The sequence below is a fragment of the Vidua macroura genome, chromosome 17 (genome assembly GCF_024509145.1).
Source record: "Vidua macroura isolate BioBank_ID:100142 chromosome 17, ASM2450914v1, whole genome shotgun sequence".
Taxonomy (NCBI): domain Eukaryota; kingdom Metazoa; phylum Chordata; class Aves; order Passeriformes; family Viduidae; genus Vidua; species Vidua macroura.
Window position 1 is genome coordinate 8,062,095 of NC_071587.1, and position 24,510 is coordinate 8,086,604.

At 54.7% G+C, this 24,510-nt stretch overlaps 1 protein-coding gene across 3 annotated transcripts; it reads left to right on the plus strand.

Moving 5' to 3' along the window:
* The first annotated feature begins 13,678 nt into the window (after nt 1-13,678).
* Nucleotides 13,679-24,417, plus strand: PSMF1 (proteasome inhibitor subunit 1). Of its 3 annotated transcripts, XM_053993069.1 has the most exons (7): nt 13,690-14,072; nt 15,119-15,271; nt 15,808-15,890; nt 16,491-16,667; nt 17,859-17,912; nt 19,733-19,891; nt 20,017-21,083. In XM_053993069.1, the coding sequence occupies exons 1-7, from the start codon at nt 13,944-13,946 to the stop codon at nt 20,066-20,068; spliced, it is 807 nt and encodes a 268-aa protein (XP_053849044.1). In that variant the 5' UTR covers nt 13,690-13,943; the 3' UTR covers nt 20,069-21,083. The 3 variants fall into 3 exon arrangements, with proteins under 3 accessions (XP_053849045.1, XP_053849046.1, XP_053849044.1); XM_053993070.1 differs by lacking the exons at nt 19,733-19,891; nt 20,017-21,083 and adding an exon at nt 24,330-24,417 and having other exon boundaries at nt 13,679-14,072; XM_053993071.1 differs by lacking the exon at nt 19,733-19,891 and having other exon boundaries at nt 13,683-14,072.
* The last annotated feature ends 93 nt before the right edge of the window (nt 24,418-24,510 follow it).

Sequence of the window (24,510 nt, forward strand, 5' to 3'; positions counted from 1 at the left end):
GTCACAGAGGTGGTGGCACAGGGATGCAGGCACAGGGATGTTCTTAGGAAAGGTAGTAAAGTGAAAATTAAATGTCTGGAGCTGGCTAGCAGCAGGAGACAGGAAGGGGCAGGGGGATGAAGGGAACCCCTGGATGAGGGCGGGGTTTTCTCCACAGGTGCCATGAACTCCCAGCAGCTACGAGGGCTGGGAGGGATCTTCCCCAGTGCATCCCGGGCGATGAATGTGGGTTTGATCAGGGGAGGGTTTGAGCGGATGGTAGTGGATAAGGAAGAAAAATACTTGGCATTCCTCTCCCATCATAACAAGCCCAGATGCTTGGACGGTGGCAGCCCACTTCCCACAGGAATGGAAAGTCACAGCTGCTCTCGCGCCAGTTCAGCAGAGGCCCTTTCACTGCTCTTAAGAAAAGCCAGCTCCACCTCACACTGCACCACAGCCCTCACTGGCATCCTGTGACACAGCTCCTTCCATCACCCGGGCCCCTGGGGGTGGCACTGCCCATGACCCCGCTCCAGGAGAGGCAGAGCTTGGGGCAGGGAAATGTGCTGGGAAAGACCAAGTACCAGATTTACTGCTGGCGTGGCTGGTGCTCCTTCCCACATGCCAACATGTTGGGAATACCTGGACTAGCACAGCCCTGCAAAGGAGGAGTGCTGTGGGGAGGATGATGCCGTGGGAAGCATTAATGGGAAGCAACTCCTGTCTGGTCAGAGCTGATGGGAGCAATGCCAGCCTCTTGGCAGCCCAACTCACCACCTCCCATACCAGCACAGAGCCAGTGAGGTCTCTCAGTGCTGGGGTGCCGTCAGCTCTCCCAGATGAGAAGGAAGGTGTGAAGATGGCTGATTTTAGTGCTGATATTGCCAAGTGCAGTCCGCAGCATGCTCATGGCACATTTGCTCTCCCCTCCTCCTCCTCTTCCTCTTCTTCCTCCTTTTCCTTCTTCTCTTCCTCCTCCTCATGCCACACTCCAGCCATTCCTGGGTTTGTGCCATCTGCCATTCCTGCTGTTCTCAGGGAATGTGGCATCCCAAGAGGCTTAATATTTGCCATAAATCACATCCTTCATCCCGGAGTGAGCTCTGGAGCTCCATCTCTCTTCTTGGCTCCTCTGGCTTGCTCCAGTCCTGGACGCCAGCGTGGCTGCACAGCCTTCAATTGCTCCAGCTGCCAAAACAGGAGCAAAGCCCAAAGAGGGAACTGGCATCAAGTGGCACTGAAGGCCAAGGGGCAGGAAGAGTAGGAGAGAGAGGCAGGAGGAAAGGGAAGATGAGCACTGAGATGGGAGGGAAGGCTTGGTGTCGAAACTGAATTCCTGGTCCATGTCAGCACAGCAGATTTCCAGTGTTTATTTTATCTCTTTAGTTGAGCCCCTTTGAGGCAGAATATATTAAATGGCCTGACTTTATATAATGGAAATAATTGAAACAATACTCCTGCTTCCAGCCGCAACGTGCTGTGATTTCAGCCAAGAGTGGCCAGCCTCCTCGAGGTGCTGGGGACAGCCGCTGCCGCCGCTGGCGCTTGTTCGCTGGTTATTGTTGACACATGTCAGCGTCGCTTTCCAATTTCCGTACAGCTGTCAGAGCGGGGAGAACACCCGGCGGCTGGCGCGGGGTGGGCTCAGTGCCGGCCAGCACCGACGGGCGCGGGGAAGGACGGCGTCCCCACGCTGGGATCCTCTGCTCTGCCCGGCTGGTGGTCATGGCTGAGCTGGGATTTCCCAAGGGGACACGGTGTTGGGGCAGTACTCGCAGGTAGCCAGGAGATGAGGATGGTGGAATGTGGAGACGCTTGGGAGGGTGGAGGATGTGCTTGCTCGCTGCATAAACTGTTGAACTGGGACCTCGGTATTCACTGGAGAAGGTGAAAGGAGGAGGTGAACATGAGGGCTGGGGGTTGTTGAAGGTTTTATCCAACTCTGCCCCAGCAGTAGGTGACATTGGGGCAGGGAAAGGCCCCCAGCCCCAGCATCCCTGTGGGAAAGCACTTGCATCAAGCACCATCCTTGAAGCCGACATCAATCTCCATCCCACATGAGCCACTGAAACTCTGTCACTGAAAATCTGTCATTGCTCCATGAGCAGAGCTGAATGGATGAAACAAGCAAACACGGTGGTCAGGAGCCACCAACACTGAGCCAGGCCATAAACCAATTCCCATTTGTGGGCACCGCAGGGTTCCAAGGAAAAGCTGGCAGGAGGTGACAGTAAGAGAACAGCAGCAAGGACTTTGAGGAACTGAGACATGGTGTGAAAAGTGCTCCAGAATCTCTTCCCGCCATTGCAGCCACTCCCCCTGGCTGTGCACAGTGGGGGCTCAGGGAAGGTTTCTCCAAGGAAAGGCAGGAGATGGGACTTGCAGTGTAGGACAGGGAGCCTGGGGTTTGAGGCAGCTGGACTGCACATTCCTTTGCTGTAGGGAGCTGGAATTCCCCAGATGAATTGGGTGCTGCTACTGGGCTCAACAGGACCCCTCAGCCTGGGCAAAGCCTGCTCTCCCAGCAAAGCCAAAGCATCGGTGACCATGAAGCATCCTCCTCTGGGCCAGATGTGCCTCTGCCTTCCCTGCAATGAAAATCATGTGTTTGTTACTGGAGGGGAGTGAGGCAGCGGTATTTTAGTATCTGGCCCTCTTCTATTCTCCTAAGAACCATATATGCCAAATTCCAATAGATTTTTTTTTTTTTTTAAATATTTGGACTATTTAAGGAAAGTATTGAGAAAGACAGATGGAAGCATCAGTCAGATGGATGTTCCTGGCTCCACGTGAGACAGCACTCAGAAGTCCCATTCTTTTTCAAATAATTTTAATGTGACTACATGGTTCCCTCTTGCACATCATTCCCCAGGAGGGTAAATCCTCTGACTCTGGTGGATGACTCTCACTGGCTGGAATTCAGCAGAAGACAAAGGCTTTGAGCAGGCTGCTGGTTGGGGATGGGGAAATTCCCCCCCACAGCCACAGAGCCCAGGGAGGGCTGTGGAAGCAGCTGCTGCAGTCGTGGCTCTGGTGCCCATGGCCAGCCCTGCCCATGACCTGCCCTGCCCATGCCATGCCACAGCTGCAGCTCCCAGTGGATGTGCTCCCAGTCAGGGGACGTGGTGAGAGGCTGAGGTGACTCTAGGAAGTGGAAGGCAAGAAAGGTGCCTATCTGTGTGCCCTCAGGGAAGCAGAACCTGGGATATGTGGCTGTACCTTCACCTCAGCTTGTGCCAGGGCTGAGAGTCTGATGCTGGTGCTGGCATCACTTAGCTGGGACTCGGCCACCAAAGGCTGTGATGGTGTCTCTGTCTCAAAGTTTACTTTTAAGCCATTTTGCTGATAATTCACCCCCAGTGTCTCAGCTCTGGGAACTGCCCTGGGTCCTCTGGTTGTAGCTGAACGTGGACTTTTGCAGCATCCTAACCCTCACGGACCCTTCTTGGCAGCAGGATGTGATCATTCCGTGACAAAAGCCAGCGGCTCCTCAGCTCCCGCCTGCCCTGGCCAAAGCTGCAGGGATGTGCTCATGCTTTGGACACCAAGCCAGGAGGAAATGGCGTGTCTAGGAGCTTGTCCTTTGATGGACCCTGCTGTGCTGGCACGGGGTTGGGAAACACCCGGTTGAAGTTCATGGTCCACAGGAACTGGAATTTGGGTCTTCACAGGGACATGGGTCTCTCCTCACCCTCCCAGCCTCAGGATCCATCCTTAGTCCTGCTGACATCCCAACTCCTGGCTCTGTCTCTGGGTCTCTAGGGCACTGCCTCCCATCCCTCCACTCCAGAACAATCCAGGAACGTGGCACAGCAGGGCCAGCCCGGACTTTGGTCACCAGCCCTGCTGTGGCTGCCAGCACCCCAGGGCTGGCGGCCGTGTGCCACGGTGACTTATAAAGGCTTTTTTCAAAATTAATAACAGGAGGAATACAAACTTTAATATTTCTGAAGTGAAAATGGAGTGATAATTGTATTTAGCCAACATTCAGGAAAATTATTACCACCTGGCAGCCCCATTTGTGGCTGACGTCAAAGAGCACCATAAACCACCGTTAGTTTGGAGAACACCAGGGAAAAAAAAAGGAAAAGAGCAGAAATGGTGACCTTTGTATTAAAAAATCCAGGATCAGGAGTATCCTGGAATGCTGGACAGAGCAGGTCCCCAGGGCCTGTTTGTCATCAGGAGTTTGACTAACACTCAGGAGTGTCAGCAGATATGGTCCTCAGAGGTTGAAGGAAAAGACATGGAGAAAAATGTTCCCCTCTCCTTTTTATTTTTTTCAGTCTTTTATATCCTGTTTATGCCACTAACAAATTCAATTTTCAGGAGCTGGAATAAAGACAAAGCCTGAGCTGTTTAAAATGGGTTGTGGGCAGCTCCCTCTCAAAGCACACAGAGAAGGTTCATCACCCTAAAAAGGACCAAATTGCGGGAGTGGAGAGAAAAGGGGGTTGGAGTGGGACAGCAGAGCTGAAGTAGTGATGAAGAGGGTGCCAGTTGGGTGCCCTGAGCCTCATGCCTACTTCTGAGCATCCGTGCTGCTGCAGTTGGAGGAGGGATACAGGGGCATGGTCTCAAACTGGTCCCCAGTGCCATGGCCAGGCACAAAGACGTGGCAGGAGGCTCTGGCTCATGGAAAGAATTCTTCACTTGGGAATTTGAGCAAAAAAGATTAAATGAAGTAAAAAATGCATGTCACACTATGAAAGCAGAAAAAGAACATTTCCAAATATCCCCAGCCTCCTCCGCACCCCGCACGCACTCCAGGCCCTCTCAGCTGCCACCTCTCCTTCCCACAGCATTTTGGGGGGTCATGGCTCCCCACCAGAGAGGAGAGCTCTGTCTCGGCTCTGAGGCAACCACAACATGTAGAGACATCATGACCTGTTACCCTCATCTCTTTCCATCCATCCTCATTCTTCCCTGGCTGTCTGGGAGGCTCCCAACAGAACCAACCTGGCCATCCATTGCAGTAGGGAAGTTCCAGCACCCTCCTGCAGGCAGACGGTCCCTCCTGCTGAGGTCTCAGCCCTGGCCTAGGGTGCTCTGGGGTGCAAAGAGTGATTCCAGTCCCAAGGGAACTGATGCTGCTCAGAGTTCCCTCGGAGACAGGGAATAAATCTGCATCAGTTCTCTGCTGGAGAAGAGATATTTCTATGCTGGGCATACCCAGGAACAGGGGTCCTGTGAGGATCACAGTGGTGCTTCCCATGGATGGGGATTTCCAGGGTCCTGGCATAGCAGTGCTTTCCCACTGTGGGCCTGGAGCAGGGCTGCTTACAGACATGAAGGAGCGATGTGTGGCATGGCCTCCCCAGGTGCAAAATGCCTCCTCCCTCAGGAAAAGGGGATAATTAAAGGCCACTGATGTTTTGAACTGTTTAACAATGCTGGTTTGTTAATTTGAGCCCTCCTGGAAGACCACACAACAATCCCTGTGCTCCTACACTCTCTCAGCCAGCCTGACAAGCAAGGCCAGCAATGGTTCCATCAGCCAAACCAGGTCTGCCTCCAGTGCTCCCAGTTCCAGTAGAGCCACTGGGATGGGGACGTCTGTCTATCCCCACATGGGGATGAGCCCCAGCTCTGCTGACAATGGCAGGGCTGGGAGCACCTAGGTTTGCAGCAGGTTTGGAGTATCCCTGTCCTTGGCCATCCCAATGGCATCTCATTGAGCCTCAACCAAGCAACTGGAGATCACTGAGACCACAAACAAACAGCATTTGATTAGATTACTTTTTTTAAACATTTTTTTCCTTTAAAAAACAAAGAGAAGAGAAGAATTCATATTTCCTGTTCGTGTGAAAGGAATTTGCCAGCATGTGGCGGGGAAAGAAATGCTGGTGGCCTGGAGAAGTCACCACCCCATGACTCTAGGGGCACAGAGCAGCCAGGAGGTGGCTGGCATGGAGACACACCCAGACACCTGCACAGGGGCACATAGGCCAGAGCAGGGAGCTCTTGCCAAGGCTGCAGCTCCCTAAACCCGGGTGCTGGGAAGAGGCAGGATGGCGTGGCCAGGCCAGGCTCAAGCTCCACTGCTGCCAGGGTCTGAATGTCTCAGCAAAGCAGCAGCGGCGCCCAGCCAAGGCTTCAGGAAGGAATTTCAGAAAGTGCTTGGTGTGGCCTCTCTTTTCCCAGATCAAAAGCTGGGATCTGCTCAGCAATCCTCCTCCATCAATTTGCCAAGTTGCCTGGAGGGGTCAGAGGAGCAGAGTGAGGCTGATCTGAGAAGGCCTCGGCACGCTGAGCTTAGGGAGAGGATCTGCATGGGCAGAGGGATGGGATGGGCAGAGGGACCATCAGGTCGGGACTTGCATCCCTGCATCCCCACAACCCTGAATCTCTGCATCCCTTCATCTCTGGGTCCCTGCATGTCTCCTTCCCCCAAATCCCTACATTCCTGCATCCATACATCCTCTATTCTCATATCTCTGCATCCCTGCCTCCCCATAGCCCTGGAAGGCTGTTCTGTTTTCAGCTTATTCAAACATCCTGTCATTCTTCCCAGATGGTTGGTGCTGCTGGTTGTTTGGCACATCCTACTGCACTGGACAACTCCGCAGCCCTGGCATCTTGCTCTCGATCGAAGTTACGCATTCACTGAATTCTTCCATTTCCATATTAATAACGGATAAATCCTGTTGCATAATTATTTTCCACATCATCTCTCTTCCCTGGTGCTGAGAGGCACCAACCACCCTCCAGATCCCTGCATAGCTGTGGTAAGGGTTGGGCACCGTGGCGCTGCAAAGGGGAGTCCTTGTCCCTGGTCCCTTGAGGCTGGAGATGCTGCTGGGTTTGAGTTTCTCAGTCCCTGGATGTGTTTGAGGCCAGGTAGAATGGTCTGGTGAAAGGTGTTCCTGCCCATGGCAAGAGAGTTTGAGCAGGATGATTCTATCATTCCCAAAGCCTCCAGCCCCCTCCTCAGTGCTGCTGAAGCTCCAGGAGCCTTCAAAACACTGTGGGGTCTCAGCCAGACCTTCACCAGACACCGGCACAGCCCCTGCACCCTCCTCCAAGCACCCCTCGGGCAGGCTGCAAAGGGGAAATGACATTGGAGAGGGGCAGGATGCAGCATGCCAGGTGTCCTGTGCCAGACAGGGACATGGACTAAGGTGCAAAAGCCCCTGGGGGACTGGCAGCAGGATGCAGTACCATCTCCATCCCTGGGATGGGCCCTCCTGCTGGTTCTGGGGACAAGAGCGGCTGCGGGCGAAGGGAGCAGCAGTGTCAGTGCATGGCCAGTTCCCAATTTGCACCAGCTAGAACAATGACAATGACAATGGTAGAAATAAAGAGATGAAAAATGTGGCTGTGATTTGAAGAAGCTGGAAACATCCAGCATAGGGGACAGAGGGCGGGAGGGTGGCTCCCGACTGGCCATTGCTCCGGCAGCGAAAGGGGTCCCTAATGCCTCCAAGCTGTGGAGCCCTTCATGGGAGGCAGCCTGGCTTTCCACAGTCACAGCTTGGGAATAATTCAAAGATTTTCTTGTCGGGAATTTCTTGACGGGAGTGGCTGTGGGCTTTTATGTTTGCACCGAATGACTACGAGGCGTTGGAAAGGCAGGCGGGGGCTCAGCGGAGCCCCACGGCCTTGTGCAAAGCACCCGTGTCCTGCTCCCATATGGAGAGCAAAGGAAAGGGAAAGGCTGAGTGGTGGGAAAAACCACAATCATCCAGGCCTCCTCAGCAAATGGCAGGTCCCACTCTAGCACCAATTTTGAGGCTGTGGCCACATCTCTCCCAGTCTGGTTTTCCAGCCAGGATTAAGTGGGAGCAGGAGGGGGCATCAGTGCCAGACCATCCCCAGCACCTGCCATGACAGAGGTGGCAGTGGCTGGTCCCAGCACCAACCCACAGCTCATCCCCTTCTTGGGCTCTTCTCCTTTCCTTTCCTCCCTGGAATTTTGCCCTCCTGTTTTTGGTTTTTTTTTTTTTTTTTTCTTTTTTTTTCTTTTTTTTCTTTTTTTTTTTTTTTTTGTTTGTTTGTTTGGTTTTTTTTCAACATAAAATTTTTCATAGCCTTTTAAACACTGTAAAATTTAATACAAAGGAAATTAAAAAACCCAGAGGAACTATTCTCAAAATAATTTCACAATCTGCACACATCCCTCAGCAAATTGAATTTGTAGGAAATAAAGAACAAAATACGACAATAAAGGGCTTCTAAACAAATCCTAATGTGTCACATATGGAAGTGCAAATGCCAGCCTGTGTGCAGGCACTTGGCAGAGGTGGGTGGCATGTGGGTCTGGGGGGCACAGCTCTGCCACCCCCCCAACACTGCTGGGAGTCCCTGCACTCCTGGGGGCAGCTCGAAGGAGCCGGGGGGGTTTTGCTGCCCCAAACTTCACATTATGAGCCCTGTCTGAGCGTGTATTTCTTGTGTCCCAGCAGCTCCAGCTCTGGTGGCAATGCTGACAGCATGTCCTGCTTCATCAGCCTGGATCCTGACCAGTTTGTGGCAGTTAATGGGGAAAACTTCAAAGGATCTGAATCAGCTCTGCCAGGGTCCCACAGGGTGAGCTGGGAACCTCCTGCCTCACAGCAATGCCCACAGCATGGCTTCCCCATGGCCACTCAGCATCCCAGGGGCTTGGTGGTGAGGGAACATGGGTGGTTACTGCACCCCCATCCTCACACCCCCATCCCACACACACACCCAACACCATCCACCCCCAAAAAGTATATCCTTCCCAGATGTTCCTTGTCCAGCTGTAGCCCTGCTTCTCCCCCCTGTTTTTTCCCTCTTCTATTAATAAACCTGGCACCTGAAGAGGAATTTTCCCTGTAAACACCCAGCCTCACACTTTAGTGACTTTTGTTCTGTGTTTTAATTAACGAACTGGAAAAAATGTCAATTGCTGCCCACCACAGGCACGTGTGTCCTGCAGGCTGCCTGAGACATGTCCTCCCTGCTCTGTCCCATGCTGTGGTCACAGGGCAGAGCCACTCTGCCCTTTGCCAGAGGGAAAATAGGGGATATTTGGAGGGTTGTATCCAAATTGCTGTTCCACTGCTGCACCCACACACAGCACTGCTCCAGGGGAATCCAGGTGCTCTCCCTTGCCCAGATGCCCCATCCCAGATGGTCAGCGCTGCTGGTTTACCATGGTGCAGCCCTGCCCACCACGACTGGACCCCTTGCATGCCCTCACCATCCCCAGTCCCACTGGGCAGCATTTTGGACCAGTTTCATCAAGGAATATTCCCCACCAGCCAGGAAGCCAATACTCCCCGAGAACATTGCCTCATCCCAGCCGTGCGTGCCTGGGATGGGGAGAAACACTGAGGAGCTGCAAAAGACATCCAAAAATTAATGTACTGTCTGCAGCAGCACTGGGGCTGCAGCCTGGGGGAAGCGCCCGCCGTGTGGCATGGAAGGAACTGCAAAGAAAAGGGTCTTGTGAGGATAGCGGGAGCTGCGCAGCAGGAGCAGGCTTTGCTCTGCAACCTTCCCGCAGCTCCAGGATAAGCTTGGGATGGGACTGGCTCTTCCCCCATATGCAATGCCACCTCCTGCTCACCCCTGCAGAGGGAAGGTGCTGCCAGCCCTGTAATGCTACAGTGGTGTCCCCGCATCCACGCACCCCCACCTTTGGTGCTCTCTGCAGCCGCTGTGACCTCGGACATCTCTCTCCATACTCGGAGCAGGGAGCAGCTCTGCATCCCGGCTTTGCTGCTGGGGCTCAGGCAGTGAGCAGAGGCCAAGCCCGTGTGGGCAGTGCAGACAGGCAGCCCGTGGGCAGGGCGCTGCCCGTCTGGGGCTGGGACACCCCGGCAGCCAGCTTGGGACACCCCGGCAGCCAGCTTGGGACACCCCGGCAGCCAGCTGCTCCTGCTTTGATGTGGAGTCCCTCGGGCTCCGCACAATGCAGACTGGGGTGGGATGAAGCAAGGGTGATTGATTGTCTTGTTTTGTTCCTCCAAGGCTGTCCTGGACCGCTCGGATTCACAGCTGAGATCCCCCAAGAGCAGGGGTTGGCAGTGTCCACCCAGGCTGCAGGGATGGGACTGGTGGGGTGCAGGCTCTAGCTGGAGGCAGTAGACTGGTGGTCTGATTCCTCTGTGCCTCAGTTTCCCCATCATCACTGCCCTCTTGGAAGCTCTTGGTGTCTCTGGATTAAATACATCCCCTGAAACTGTCCTCCATTACTCTCAGGTGTGCTGGGCATCCCAGGAATTCAGATTGACAACGGGAGCATAGGAGCCCTACCAAGGGTAAAGCTCATTAGGATTTGAGCATGTTGACCTTCGAAAAATGGAGTTTAGCTCCATCCAGTTGATGAGTCACGATTCTGTTTGTGCGATGCACTCCCTGCAAGCAAGGTTTCCACCGCAGAACTAACAGGCTTTTCTGGGAAGCACAGGGGTTCTGGGTTTCTTAATTATTTTCAAACCCTACTGGCAGCCTCTCTCTGACAGGGATCACGCCTGCTCAAAGCGCAGCACTCAGGCGTGTTTAGAGTCCTGAAGCACTAACTGACTTTAGCTCGGCCTCGCTGCTGAGCGCCGGCTTTCGCAGCCCCAGTCCCTCCTCCTGCCTGAGCCTGCCTGCATGTGGTTTGCATTTCTTCCCCGGAGAAAAAACCCCTTTCTCCTGCCTCAGTGTCATCTTTCCCTGGAATTGAATTTAGGAGAAATGAAGGGGAGGCCGAATTTTCATGGAGTGACTACCTCCCCTTTCAAGGCAATGATGGCAGTGAGGGGAAAAGTCCATTCCAGGAACCCCTGCCCCCGTCCACATCCCTTGGCACTGGTAATTTCAGTCACAATCAGGTGGTTCCTTGTGAGCCAGTAATCCCTGAGGCACTGAGCAGATTGTGGAGGAGCTACTCCAGTGCTGCTGGCTCTCCCTGCTATGCAGCAGGGGATCCCATCTTTCCCTCCCACTATGTGCTAGGAAACTGCTGCCTGCATGGAGCAGGACAGAGATTCTTGTAGAAAACATGGCAGTGCCATCCATCACCTGGCCCTGCTCACCCTGGGTGATGCATGGGGGTTTTCCCATCCATGGGAGAGGAGCAGCAGCAAGCTGACCCCACGGGAAGCAGCAGCCTGCAACACCTGAACATCAGCCAGGGATTATCCACAGCCCCTCTCTGCCTTCTCCTGTGAGACTCTGGGTCATACCCAGCACGCACAGCACAGCACAGCACAGGGGTGAGCCAGCTGCCCTGGCCGTGCTGGCAGCCATTCCCAGCACAGAGGGCTCATGGGCTGCCAGCGGGGTGGGCGGTTGGGAAATCTGTTTCCTCTTCTGCTCGTTACGACACCACAGTGGGCGCATGCAATGGGAGCAGTGAGGCAGTGGGAAAGTATGAAGGTCAGGGGAGATTGTGGTTCGTGTGACGGAGGTGACCCCGGCTGATGTAGCCTTTTACCTGCTCCAAGCACCACCTTCCGGCTGGGATAGCTCCAGCTACTGCCTCCCCTGGGACATCACCCCTACCCATGCTCTGTCAGGGAGCAGATCTCCACAGATCATGTTCCTGGGTGAAAGAGGGAGGAAAACGGACAAGGGTGGCTTCCTTGGTGCAAGAGCTGGGCGTGAATCGTTATGAACACAAGCGAGGTATCAGGGCACTGGCAGCTCTGAGGGTTTCACTCAGTTCTCACAGCATCGCTCCTGCTCCCAGCTAGGCTCCAGCAGTCACAAAAAGGACATGGCTGCTCTGACAACGGCACCAGCGTGCCCGGCAGCCGCCCTGACGCACTCGCCTTGCCGCACAACTGCGCCAGCTCTGCAATTCTCATCACCTCCTTAGTGACTTGGCTGTTGATTCCAGCTGTGGCCAGGCTCTCCGTACCTCCCACGCAGTTCGCAGGCCCCTAACTCACATTAGGGAGCTGCTTTCATGTGGCCAGTGGTTTTCATCATCATTGAGCCATGGAGTGAGTGAAGCACGGGAGCAGAGGAAGGAGACAACAGGGAGTCAGGCAATGTGGGCCAGCATGGCACTGTGAGTGCTGGAATAACAGCTTTGATGTAGTGGCAGTCAGCCCTGGGGCCATGGGCTCAGGTATGGCAGGGCCCTGGCTCCCAGGAGGATCCTGTGGTGAGGGGATGCATGGAGACATCCTGCCTTCCTCACTGCTGTGCCCATGGAGAGGCTGATCAGGCCAAGAGAGACTTGGCACCAAAAGTCACTTTCCAAGAGTGGTCTGGGGCAGCTGACACAACACGGTGTGGGAAAATAAATCAAGGATGAACATGGAGGTGAAGCCACAGGAGGACAAGCTGAGGGCTGGATGGGAGCAGGTAGTGAGGGGTGAGAGGGTGGGGAGCCGATGGTGGGTGAACAGGGATGGCAGAAATTTGGATGGGAAACGGAAAGCTCAGCAAGCACTCAGCAGAGCTTTGGTGTGATCCTGCTGAGACACTGACAGCTCCTGAGGCCACCAATCCTAAATACCCTGTGCTCCTGCACCTGCAAGAACCTGTGCAACAGCTCTGCAGGAATGTAGGGGGGGTCCAACAGCAGCAGTGGGATACAGGATTCCAGATCAGGTTTCTGAAGGAAGAGCTGTGATTTTAAACTCTGCCTCAGAACTGGGCATTTAAATGGAACCACTGGTAGCTCCTGGCCCACCCAGGGCCAGGCTGGGAAAGTGAAATGTGGATGTCATCAAAGCTTGAAACCGCGGCTGCTGCCCAGGAGTGAGCTGAGCCATGGGGTGGAAATGCTGCTGCTGCTCTGAATCACATCTGAGTGATGGAGAAGCTCTGGCTGAGGCATTTCCTGCTGTTCCCAACTCATCCCCATCCGATGCCTCTCTCATGGAGCTCCTGTGCTGAAATCCCAGCCCTGTGGAAAATCCACAGCAGCTTTCCTGATGAGTCCAGCTGTCTTCCCTGAAGAAAGGAGCGGCAAAGTATGGCAGGAGGTGTGGTATCTCCTGGTAGTGATTCCCATGGGACCTGCCGGGCTGTGGTCGGTTGTTCAGCCTCAGTGACTTCTTGAGAGGGAAATGGAAAGAGCGAGCAGTGCAAGTTAATTAATTGATGCATAATGAAGTCAAGATGAGCATCCCCCAAAGAGCTGAAGCTCAGATTAAGAAAGCAGCAGATGATGGTGTTCAGTGGCTTTGTCCCGAGTCCCAGCCTCCTGCCAGCCACACTGAGGATACTGGCTCTGGCTCAGGGGCAAGGCAAAAAAGCCCCTGAATGCCTTTCAATGGCAACTTTAATAGAATTTAGGTGTTATAAGTATTGTGGCCCAGGCAAGGAGTTACGGAAGGGATGAAATAAACCCATCAATGGCTGTTTGGTGCTTTAATCCCTTTGGTGTCAGCATGAAAGCTTGCTATGGCAGCACAAGAGACCTTGCATGGACTCAAATGCTTTTCTATGACAAGAAAGAGCCAGGAGCAGGGAAGGAGGCTCAGAGTGATTAATCCGGAGGTTGCTGGATGGTGCTGGGCAGACACCCTTCACAGGATCACGGAATCCTTTAGGTCACTGAGTCCAACTATTGCCCCAGCACAACCAAGCCCACCACTAACCCTTCTGGCAAAGAAATTTTCCCTAATATCCAAAGTAAACCTCTGGTACAACATGAGGCCGTTTCCTCTTGTCGTGTCCCTGTTCCCTGGGAGCAGAGCCTGACCCTCACCTGGCTGCACCCTCCTGTCAGGGAGCTGTAGGGAGAAGGTCTCCCCTGAGCCTCCCTTTCTCCAGGTTGAGTCCCTCCAGCTCCCCATCTGCTCCTGGTGCTCCAGCCCCTTCCCCAGCTCCATTCCTTTCTCTGGACATGCTTCAGCCCCTCAATGTCCTTCTTGTCCTGGGGGGCTCGAAACCGACCCCAGAACTCGAAGAGCCGTACAGCGCCGAGCACAACAAAACAGGCAGCGGCTCCGTGACCGGAGGAGGCGGCTCGGGCCCAGCGCAGCGGACGGGGGCCCTCTAGTGAGGGGCGGTGCGGCCCCGGCTCCGCCCCGGCCGGAGCAGCCATGGCCGGTTTGGAGCCGCTGTACGCCTGGGCAAGGCCCGCCATCTCCCGTCCGCAGGACGCTCTGGTCTGCGGCATCCACTGGGAGCTGATTCGGCATGGCTACCGCTGCCTGGGTACCGGCGACCAGGTACGGGCCGAGCCGCGGTGCGCCGCCGCCGAGGCCTAGTAGGCCGCGGTGAAGCCTCGGTCTTTCCTAGCGCCGCTCGCCGGCGCCGTGCGACCGCTGCCTGGGCCAGGGGAACTGGGCGGTGCCAGCGGTGTTGGAGGCACCCGGGCCGGTGCGGGGGCCGAGGGGCCTCAGTACTGCTGTGGAGCGGGCAGCTGCGGGGCTGGGGGTGTCCCGGTGTTGGGGGGTCCCGGTGCTGTAGGGGGGCCCCGCTCTCGGGATAATGGCGGTGCTGAGAGCATCCCGGTACTGGGGGCGCCGAGGGTCCTGATGCTTGGGGATGGTCTGTGGGATGTCACTAGACGGGAGATCCTGATGCTGGTGCGTCCGGGAAGACAGTTAGTATAGTGTTAAGTGGAGCTTGGTGGTGAGGCAGAACTCTGTAAGAAAAGGGAGGTGTCCAGTTCAGTGCTGAGGAGGAAATGTACTGGGGCAATACCAGAGGGTGGGGCAGTCTAGTTCTGGACCCAGTGCTAAGATGGGGTCTAGTGAATTGGGATCCTGATGGGTGCTGGGAGAGTGCCTGATGTGGTGTTGGGGGGGTAATGGGGGGTGCAGGGCACTGTCACAGCAGAGGACTCTCCTCAGTACCATAGGAGGTGACTGTGTAGGGTAGGGCCCCCCCAGAAGCACTGATGTGGGGCTGGGACAGACATGATGACAGCCTTCCCCTGTGCCCCAGACAGCTCTGTATCATGCTGAGGAGGTGCAAGGTGTCTGACAGGGAAGAGCATTGTCTCCTGTGTGGTTATTTGTGACCTCTTCTTGCTTGTTGTGTCCTCCTCTTCCAGCGCAGAGATGCTGTGGGAGGCTGGCAAGCAGGCAGGGCCAGCCTCTAGAAAATACCTGCTTGTCTTGTCAAAACCTGGAAGGCATTGAGGGATCCCCTCCCAAAAACCTCAGTTCCCTTCTGGATCTCCCTGTGCAGCCAAGACAAGACCCCCAACCCTAGGAGGTCATGCTGGGCTCCTGGGCAGGGTCTCTGCAGCCCATCTGTTCCATTGCAGCCAGGTCCTGATGAAAGGAAGTCAGAGCTGTTGCCTGCTGGCTGGGAAGCCAACAAGGAGGTGTACACACTGCGCTACAAGTCCACGGATGATGCCCATGAGCTGCTGCTGAAGGCCATCATGGTGGAGGACAGTATGATCCTCAACGTCATGGTGAGCACCCATGTGGCCCCCGTGGGTTTGGGGTCCGTTGGCTGAAAAGAACACCAGGGGCAATTTCTTAAATGTTGGCTTTTGCTTGTTCTGCCTGGAAGTGGTGTTTGTCCCTCAGGATAGAGCAGACCCAGGGGGTGTTTTTGTGTCAGATGTGGCCCAGCATGAAGCTGGTCAAACCCTGGCTGTGTCAGGGCAGTGGGACAGTTGGCCTTGAACAGTCCAGTGCAGGAGATTCCCTGCTTCAGTCCCTTTCCCAGCTCAGGACTTCTCTGCAGCCCCCAACAAGCAGCTGCTCCAGGTGGCTTTGCTCAGTGTTCCACCCTTTGCAGCCTGAGCTGGGGAGAGGGACCAGGGAAAATCTTGCTGTACGCTGGAGTTTGCTCCTGGGGATTCAGGCATGGCACAGGGACATGGTGGGAAGCAGGTGAGCCCCGTTCCTTGTATCCCAAGCCTGGGGCTGTTTTTGTAGCTTCTCTGTCCCTCATTCCCAGATCTGCCAGGCTGCTCACTCTGCTTTACCTGCATTTTTCCAGGATCGCAGCTCTCAGAAGGTTGCAGATGTGACCTTGGCAGTGGCCGACTACATCAACTCAGAGCACCTGGACGATTTCCACAAGTAATTTCAGTTTCCTGGTATTTTCTGCAGGAGCAGATTTCCTACTGGCATGGAGAGGGAGGCAGAAATCCCCCCTGGGGGAGCTGGAGGACTTACTCCCCAGATCAAACCCAGGCCAGTCCTGATATACAGCCAGAACTCTGTTCCCTGCCTTCCTCTGCACTGGCACGAGATATACAGAGGACAGTGGGATCGTGGGTGTGACCCAAGGGGAGAGACACCCCACCTGGGAACAGGCCAGGCCAGCACATTTATTTCCAGAGCACTGTGCTGGGTGGACACTGCCCAGGAATGTGACAGCTTCAGCCACATCCACAGTGTCATGTGCTTTCCTCCAGTGCAGACTGGTTGGGTTGGAGCAGAAGGGAGTAGCTGGGTGGCACCTTGCCCATCTGAAGTGGGGTAAAGGCTTTGGTCCCCTTGTGTGCTGTTACCCCTTCCTGTCCCCTCTGTGCTGCCAGTGGGGGACATGTTTTGTGCTAGGGACACTTTGGGCTTGTCTGTCCCCTCCCCGTGCCTGTTGCAGCCTGTCCAGCACCCCATGTCCTGGTGCCATGGCCACCCCACCCCACCCCACTGCCTTCCCTCTCCTTGCTGCAGGGTGTACAAGAACACCGGGGAGCTGAGGACAAGAATCACTTCAGGCATCATTACTCCCCTCGGGGCCCCTGCAGGAAAGGCCAGAAAGGAGCCTGAGTCCAAAGAGGATGTGCACTGGGATGAGAACCCGCTCCGGCTCCCTCCCCGGCAGCCGATGGGCACAAGGGCCCCATCCAGGTGAGGAAAGAGCGTGTGGCTGCTGAGAGCCTCCTGTTAGAGGGGATTTGGTCCTGGCAGAGCTCCCCAGACTACACATCAGGTCCCCATCTTGCACATGTGGGATGGGGAGTGAAAAGGATCCAGACCTTCCCCGGCTGGATCAGCCTGGACACTTGGGTTTGATTTGGTTGAGAGGGATGGGCTGTTCTGGAGCTGTGTGTTGGACTGACAGACCCAGGAGGGAACAGGCAGGGGCTGGGGCTTGGAGGTGAGGTGTGGGGTGAAGGACAGTGGCCCTGCTCCTGCTGGCTGAGGGACCATCGGGGCTGGCACAGCAAGGACACTAGTGGGAAGGACAGTGCCACTGTGTGGCTGAGCAGCTTTTGGGAGGGACACCAGAGGTGCACCCAGCCAGGGTGGGGTGCAAGACTTCGTCTTCCTGTTTTCCTGACCCCACTTTGCCCTTGGAACAATTTCTGGCAATGCTGGGTAGAGAGGACACATGGCACCTGCTTTGCCATCCCTTCCTGGCCCCTTCCAGTCGTCCCTTGTACATGGCAGGCAGGTTCCCTCCTCTTGCACACACACTGTGATCACCTTTGGCTGGAAATCAAGAGATACTGCAGTGCCTCTGCCATCTCTTGGGGACCAGCTGTGACTTCTTGCTTCCGTGTCACCCTACTGCTCTCTGCTGCCACTCAGGGTGCAAAAGGCTCCATGGAGAGGCTTGGAAAGACAGGCTGGAGCTGGGCACTGCTCTGAAACCATCTTACTGGCATGGGTTATTGACAGGAGATGTGCCAGCTGCCTGCAGGCCCACCACCCCACTGTTCCCACACTCCTAGAAGTGAGATCATGTCTCTGACTGGGATATGCTGGAGAGCCTGGCCCAGCCCAGCACTCCTTAGGGATCCCCTGACATGGAAACTCCTGATATGCATGGACAGCTCCTGCTCCAAGCAGTCGGAACAACGGGGGAACAACAGGGCTCCCTTTATCTCAGCAATCTTCTGCCACACACACCAGTGTCCTCATCCAGCAACACCCTGGAGCAGGGAATGCTCCCAATGGCGGCCCCCTCATGCAGAGTCCCACAGATCCCAGGGCCCTCCAGGTGCTGCACTGTTTGCCATGGGAGAGCACCCATGGGCACAGCTACATGCAGGTTCTCTGCTCTTCCTGAACATTTTTCTGTGTCCTATGTTTCAGGCCTTCCCCCTTGAGTCCCTTTGCTGTTGGTGGAGAAGACCTGGACCCTTTTGGGTGAGTATGGCTCTTGAAGCACACCCTGCTCTGCCTTTGGGGGATATGGGGTGGTTGAAGACCACCGAAACAGTATCCAGCCAAGTGGGGGCAGTTGCTCAGTGCAATTGATAGTTGCTAAAGCTCAATATGGTTCTAATATCGTAATAAGATCCTGTCTCTTGCATAGATGATAGGTTGCAATCTGTGTCTGTTTAATAATCAGCTTGTATTCATTTAACACACAGTAATTCCTGCAGTAAATCAAAGCTGAATACATCGTTAAGTGAATGTAAGCCTCTAATTTAAACCGTTACCAGCTGCTGTGTCTCCAGCCCAGCAGTCTGCAGAAGGGGAGGCTGAAAGCCGAGTTCACAGATTCTCAAGTCCTGTTTCAAGCCTCCTGGCTGTCTGAGGCACTTGGAGAAAGCCTGGGCAGAGGCTGGGCCATCTGGGCGACTGAGCTTCACAGATACATCCTTGATATTTGGTTTGTTCAGGCAAGGAGAACCTGTCATCTTCCACTCCAGTTAAAAGCACACAGTCAGACAATAACCAGCTTGTGGAGTCGTTGTGGAGTGTCCTGCAGCCCAGAGGAGACTCCTCTTTGGAACCACTCTCCTGTGGGGATGGCATTTTCTCCCCTCTTGCAAGACTTGTTTCTCTATGGGTTTGGCTAGAAAAGGGACAGCTAAAAATGTCCCTGCTCAGCTGGAAAGAGAGGCCTGGAGCTGGGGGGACTCAAAGGAAACCTGATTACACCAGGAGAGGGGATTCATTTTGGGGGAAGGGTGTCCCTGTTTCTCTTGCTGCCTCTGACGCTTCATCGGAGATTTCTCTGTAAATGACAAAAAAAAGAGGGTAAATGGAAGCAGATTTGTGTGCTGACACCTGCCAGTGCTGGGACTGGAGACCCAGACTCCTAGGAAAATGATCATGGGACCTGGCTGTCCCGGGGCACTTTGGGCAGCTGTTCTGGCCTAATGGAACTCATTAGCACGGTTGTTAATGACTTGTATGATGGCAGCAGTGTCCAGAGGCTCCAGGCACATTTGCACAAAGCCGACCGTGAGGAATGGCACTCGCAGCGTGGGGCAGCTCCGAGGAGCCGCCGTGGTCAGCAAATGACTTCCAGCAGTTCTTTGGAAAGGCTTGTGGGAACCCATCTGGCTCTTGCAACACTGCTCAGGGCAGGATGGGAAGCAGGGATGGAACGTGGGTCTGCAGTGAGGGTCAGCAGGTCTCGTGCTTCTTGAGGGAACAGCCAGCATCTCTGCTGTGGAAATTGGCTGAGAGAGCTGGGGCTGTTCAGCCTGGAGAAGAGAAGGCTTCAGGGACACCTTAGAGCCTCTTACAGTGCCCAGAGGGGCTCCAAGAGAGCTGGAGAGGGACTTCAGACAAGGGCCTGAAGTGACAGAACAAAGGGGAATGGTTCCCACTGAGAGCAGGCCAAGTTAGATTGGATTTTGGGAAGAAATTCTTTGCTGTGAGGATAATGAGACCCCAGACCTCTGGTTATCCAGAGAAGCTGTGGCTGCCCCATCACTGGAAGTATTCAGGATTGGATGGGGCCAGGGAGAACTTGGTCTAGTGAAAGATAGCCCTGCCTGTGGCTGGTGGTTGGAATTAAGTGAGCTTTGAGGTCCCCTCCTACTCAAACAATTCTGGGATTCTCTGCAGGGGTCTCTGTCTTCCTGCCATAGGCTGCCGCACTGGCTGGTCCTGGGAGCTTTCCTTCCCACATGCCATGTGTCAGGTTAACCCCATGTTCCCATGCTCAGCATTTCTTCAGTTCTCTCCAGTACCAATCTCATCTCCTTCTCTGCCTTCTCTCTCTCCAGAGGTCGGAGTGGGGGAATGATTGTGGATCCTCTCCACTCTGGCATCCCGCATCCTGGCATTGACCCATCATCAGGCATCCCAGGCCGGCTTCCCCCAGGAGCTGTTCCCCCAGGCGCCAGATTTGACCCCTTTGGCCCCTTAGGAGTTGGGCGATCCGGGTAGGTCCTTGGCCATGCTGGTATTCCAGCCTACTTCCCAGCCTGCCACTGGATCCCAGTTCATCCCTGTTGCTGCAGGCCTGAGCTCTCACTTCTGTTTGACTCTGCTCTGAATTTTTTTCCAGGCCGGATCCTGACCACCTTCCCCCTCCAGGCTACGATGACATGTTCATGTGAGGAGTCACCACGTGGCTGCTCGTGAACAAGTTTTCTGGGAAGCAGGAGCACTTCGCCTCTTCACTCCTCATCTGATGGACGTGATCTTTCCAGCAGTGTTTTCCTTCTCTCCGTTTTGGGCCACATTCCCTTGTGTCCCATCAGCTATAAAGGCTTCCCTGTTTGCAGAATGGAAGAGGAGGCAGTAGTAGGTCATTTCTTTCTCTGCTCCTCTGAGGGTGCCCGGCTGTTTGCACCCAGCAAGGAGGGAGCATGGGGTGTGGCTCTCTGGGAACAGCCTGGGTGCTGTGGAATTTCTCTGCTTCTCTGGGGTGCTGCTGGGGTCCCACAAGTGGTGGGTGTGAGAAGGGAGCTGGCTCCTTGCTGCTCCTCTGCAGGAAACCACAGCAACCTCCTGAAGGGGACAGCTGGAGTGGGCTCCCCACAGAGTGGGGTTCTCTCTTGCTCTGTATCTGAGCAAGGCACTTATTGAAGGGCTGGAAAGCCCAACCCACAAGGTCTCCATGGGCAGACCCCCAGCAGCAGCTGGGATTATGGCTGTGCCTGCTGGCTTTGAAGAGCAGCACCAGAAAAGCTTTTGATGTGCATGAGAAGAGACATAGATTGAATTCCTGGCTCACCTTGCCCCCCCTCTTCCCTGAAACCATGGTGTTTTTCATTCCTGGGGTGTCTGTGAAGCCCTGCAGGCAGTGTGGTGAGGGATGCCCACTGGGCACTGCATGGATCTGGAGTCAGAGGGAGGGAGCTGTGCAAAAGAGGTTTCTCAAACATGTTTTCTTACTGCCAGTCTTGTTGCGTGTGGCTCTGCCTGGCTGGCTTGGGGAGAATGCGTGAGATCTGCTTGGCTCAGGCTCCTGAGCTCTCTAAGAAGCCTCCCTTCCCTACAGATTCCCCACCTCAGTTGATTTGGGCCTGTAGCTCATCTCTCTTGTCACGGGCTCAAACTGTTTTTCTTCTCATGTTTGATCTCTTGGAAGAATGTTCATAAGATTGAAATAAAGACCTGACAACAGTGTTGTGCTGGTGCGTACTGGGGTAGCCTTTCTGTTCCCTACTGTGCAAAGGGAACCCCCAGAGCCTTTCCTGAGGCAGGGGATTCAGGTTGGGAACTCGCTTTGTACCTTCCCCTGAGCAGCAGCACTTTTCCAAGACATGTAACTGTATTAGGAAAATGAAGTGGAGAGCAGCCCAGCCCTGCTCCTGCAGTAATTGCCTCTCCGGGGCATTGAGTGCTGTTGGAACACTGCACGCAGCTGCGTTGGCAGAAATATAAAGGGGGAAGGGATCCCCCCATCTATCTCTTTTCCCAAAAGGCTTTTTCCTTTTAAAACCTCTTTGCCTACAAATGCAGTTAATAAAGCTGTGTTATGGTGTGTGCCACCCTGGGCCCTGCATATGTGGGAGCAGGGAAAACCAGCTGGAGAAATCTGGTGCTGGGAGGAGTTGGAGCTCATGCGTGGACCCCATTCGTGGAAGGGCTGGTTCTGAGCCCAGACCCACTCCACTACCCAGAGGTTTTTCAGGGGAAGTCCCAGACCCACGGGTGGGCTGTGGGCAATGCCCATGACCAGAGCAGATGGGAGGGATGGAGAGAGACCCAGGCTCGGTAAGGCCATTGCTCTTGCTTGTCCCCTCCGGCTCCTGGGACAGCCTGTGCCTATTCACAGCTTCGTTCCAGGAGAAAGAAGCTCCCAACCTTGCTGCTGGGGTTGAAAGACTGGATGGGGGAGAGGAAACAGCTTTGGCCTCATCGAGAGGCTCTCTCTGTGGGGGGCGGCTGTTTTCTGTTCCTGAATTAATCATGTTCTGCGACCTACCAGGAGGGAGAGACGCAGCCGGCTTTGATGGGCTAATTAAAGCGAGTCAGCGCGGGGAGAGGCTGCGGCAGGGCGAGGAACCGGCTTTTGTCCGCAGCGCCCGGCCCCGGCGGGTCCGTGGTGTTGTGCAGCTGGGAAACAGGTGGCAGAGGAGGGGAGTGGGCTCCAAACGGGACAAGTGTCTGCTGCAGGCCTTTGCCTGAGCCTCTGGGCTCCCAGAGCTGAGCCATCCACTCTCCAGAAAGAAGGGGTGAAAGGAGGCACAGATGCTCCTCTCCATGTCACAGGATAGTGGGAACAGGAGACCGTCCCCACAGCTGGCTTGGGTGCCACCAAAGGAGCTGGAGCATAGCAGAGGTGGCTCCTGAGGACCAGTGATCCCAAGCACATTCCTTATTCCATCTGTAGGGCGTGTGGCCAGCACAAACCCCATTCCCTGAGAATGGCTGGGGGGGCAGCAACCCCCATTGCAGGTTTGTTCCACAGTGGCTGCAAGGTCCAGGTCTCCCTTCAGCAGGAGGGACAGTTCAGGCCTTCAGTCATGTATCCCTGTCCCTGTCCCTGCTGTTTCTGCCCTAAGCAACAGGAAACATTAACATGCACGGGAGCACAGTAACACACCCCGCGTTAATTTTTATGGGAAGGCTGTGAGGAGTGGCTGGGGCTGGGTGTGCGGTCTTGGCACAGGCTCAGCCTCCCTCCTCCAGCAGCAGCACTTCCACTACACGTTTGAAGAGAGGCATTGGCTTATTGGTAATGGCTCAGGATCCCCAGAGAGTCCTTCAGGCCATCTGCCAGCCCGCCCAGCCCACAGCACCTGCCTGCATGCTCCCGATGGGATGGCAGAACCCCCCCGGCGTCGCTAATTACCCTGCAGCCGGTGCTATATCCCTTGGATCCTGGGTACAGGGAAGTCGTGTGTGTGGCCCAGCAGGAAAACAAAGCAGCCCCCGTTATATGGAACTGGGAAAGGCACGCCGGGCCCTCCCTGCTTGCTTTGCTCACCCTGGCACAAAGAAAGACACCCCGAAAACACCAGCACTGGGGGACTGGAGAGCCATTGACCCTCCTTCCACTCAGGCTGCACAGCATCAGCCTTTCCCTGCCAGATTTTTATCAGCACTCTGAAATATTTTTGATTGCTTCCTACTAGTCCCCTGCACATTAAGCACCACATACTAGTGCCTCTTTCCCAGTGCCTGCCAGAGCGATGAAGGGACAGCCAGGTCAGACAGCTCCATGTCTCTCTGCCACAGCCACCCTACACCTCAGCCTAGGGGAGGTTGTGTACAAGATCACAAGATCCCAGCCCTGGAGTTCTCAGTGGGGAATCTTCTTTAATGGTGCTGTTGCTTAACACAGTTGTTCATTGTAAATATATCTCTCTCCATGTAGAGACTTCCCCACAGTCCTGCAGGGACTCAAGGCACAGTCCAGCAACGTGCTGACAAAGCAGTAACAGCCCCTTCCTGCAGTTTCTTGAGCAGCCTCATGGCCTAATCCATGGGAGTATTTCTTGTGCTCACATACAGCAGGTGCTTAACAGCTGTAACCTTCAGCAGGCTCAGCTTTTCATCCTGAAAACACTCCTTCCATCTTATTTAAAGCAACAAAAAAGGGATGTGGATAATTTCTCCATCTAACGGGTTTATTTTACTAATCCAGAAATGCAGGGCCAGCGCTGAGTTGCAGGAGGGACATCTGCCTTCTCAGGGCAGAGCCTTGATTGGGAAGACTCAGAGCTCCCCCTTTCTCCCCTTTTTCTCTTCTTCCCTTTCCTCCCCTCTCTTCCCTCCCACCCACAGCATCACCCCTTCCCCCACCCTAGAGCACCTCTGTGACAGCCACAATGACATTTGCCTCCCCTGCTCTCCTTGGATCCTTCATTTGGCCCTTCAGGCTCTGATTGAAGCCATTTGTCCCAGGGCTGTTGGGGACAGACAATGCTTGTTTGGGGACAGTGGGGCACAGCCACCCATTTCACTCCAAGTGTGGTTTCATCCCAGGGAAACTTGGGTGCCAGAAATGCAGGTGTGAGGTGATTCAAAGTTGTTTCCTGGGATCCTACAATACATCAGTGGCTGCTGATGTGGTGACAGGGAGAGAGGCATGTGGCACTTCACAGCAGCCAGAAGAATCATCTGTGAAGCATTATATGGAAACATAGGTCAGAGGACACCATTCCCAGCATACAAGGAGACAGTGGAAACCCTGGAATAAAACCCAACAAAGGCAACCAGATGTCAAAATCACTCTTCTTTGTGTCAGGCTGTCTGGAGGGATTTGTCCCTGCCTGAGAATGTCTGAAGTGGGTAGCTTATGGGATGGATTGAAAACTGGTGGCAGTTCATGATAAACAGCACATTTTGTGGGTCTGCATTTTCCAGTGGGATAATTATTTCCCTTTCCCAGCACATTGCTCATACCCATTTCTCTTTCCACAGAATATTGTGCTTTAATGACGCTTCATGTTTAATTCCCGAGATGCAATTTTGCCTTCACACCACAGACAACGGCCCTTGAATCAGCAGAAAGGCCAGTGTGGGGACACCCCAGCAGCAGCACTGCCAGGCCAGCGTGGGACACAGCCACCATGTCACCTCGAGGCACTGAGAATCATCCGCT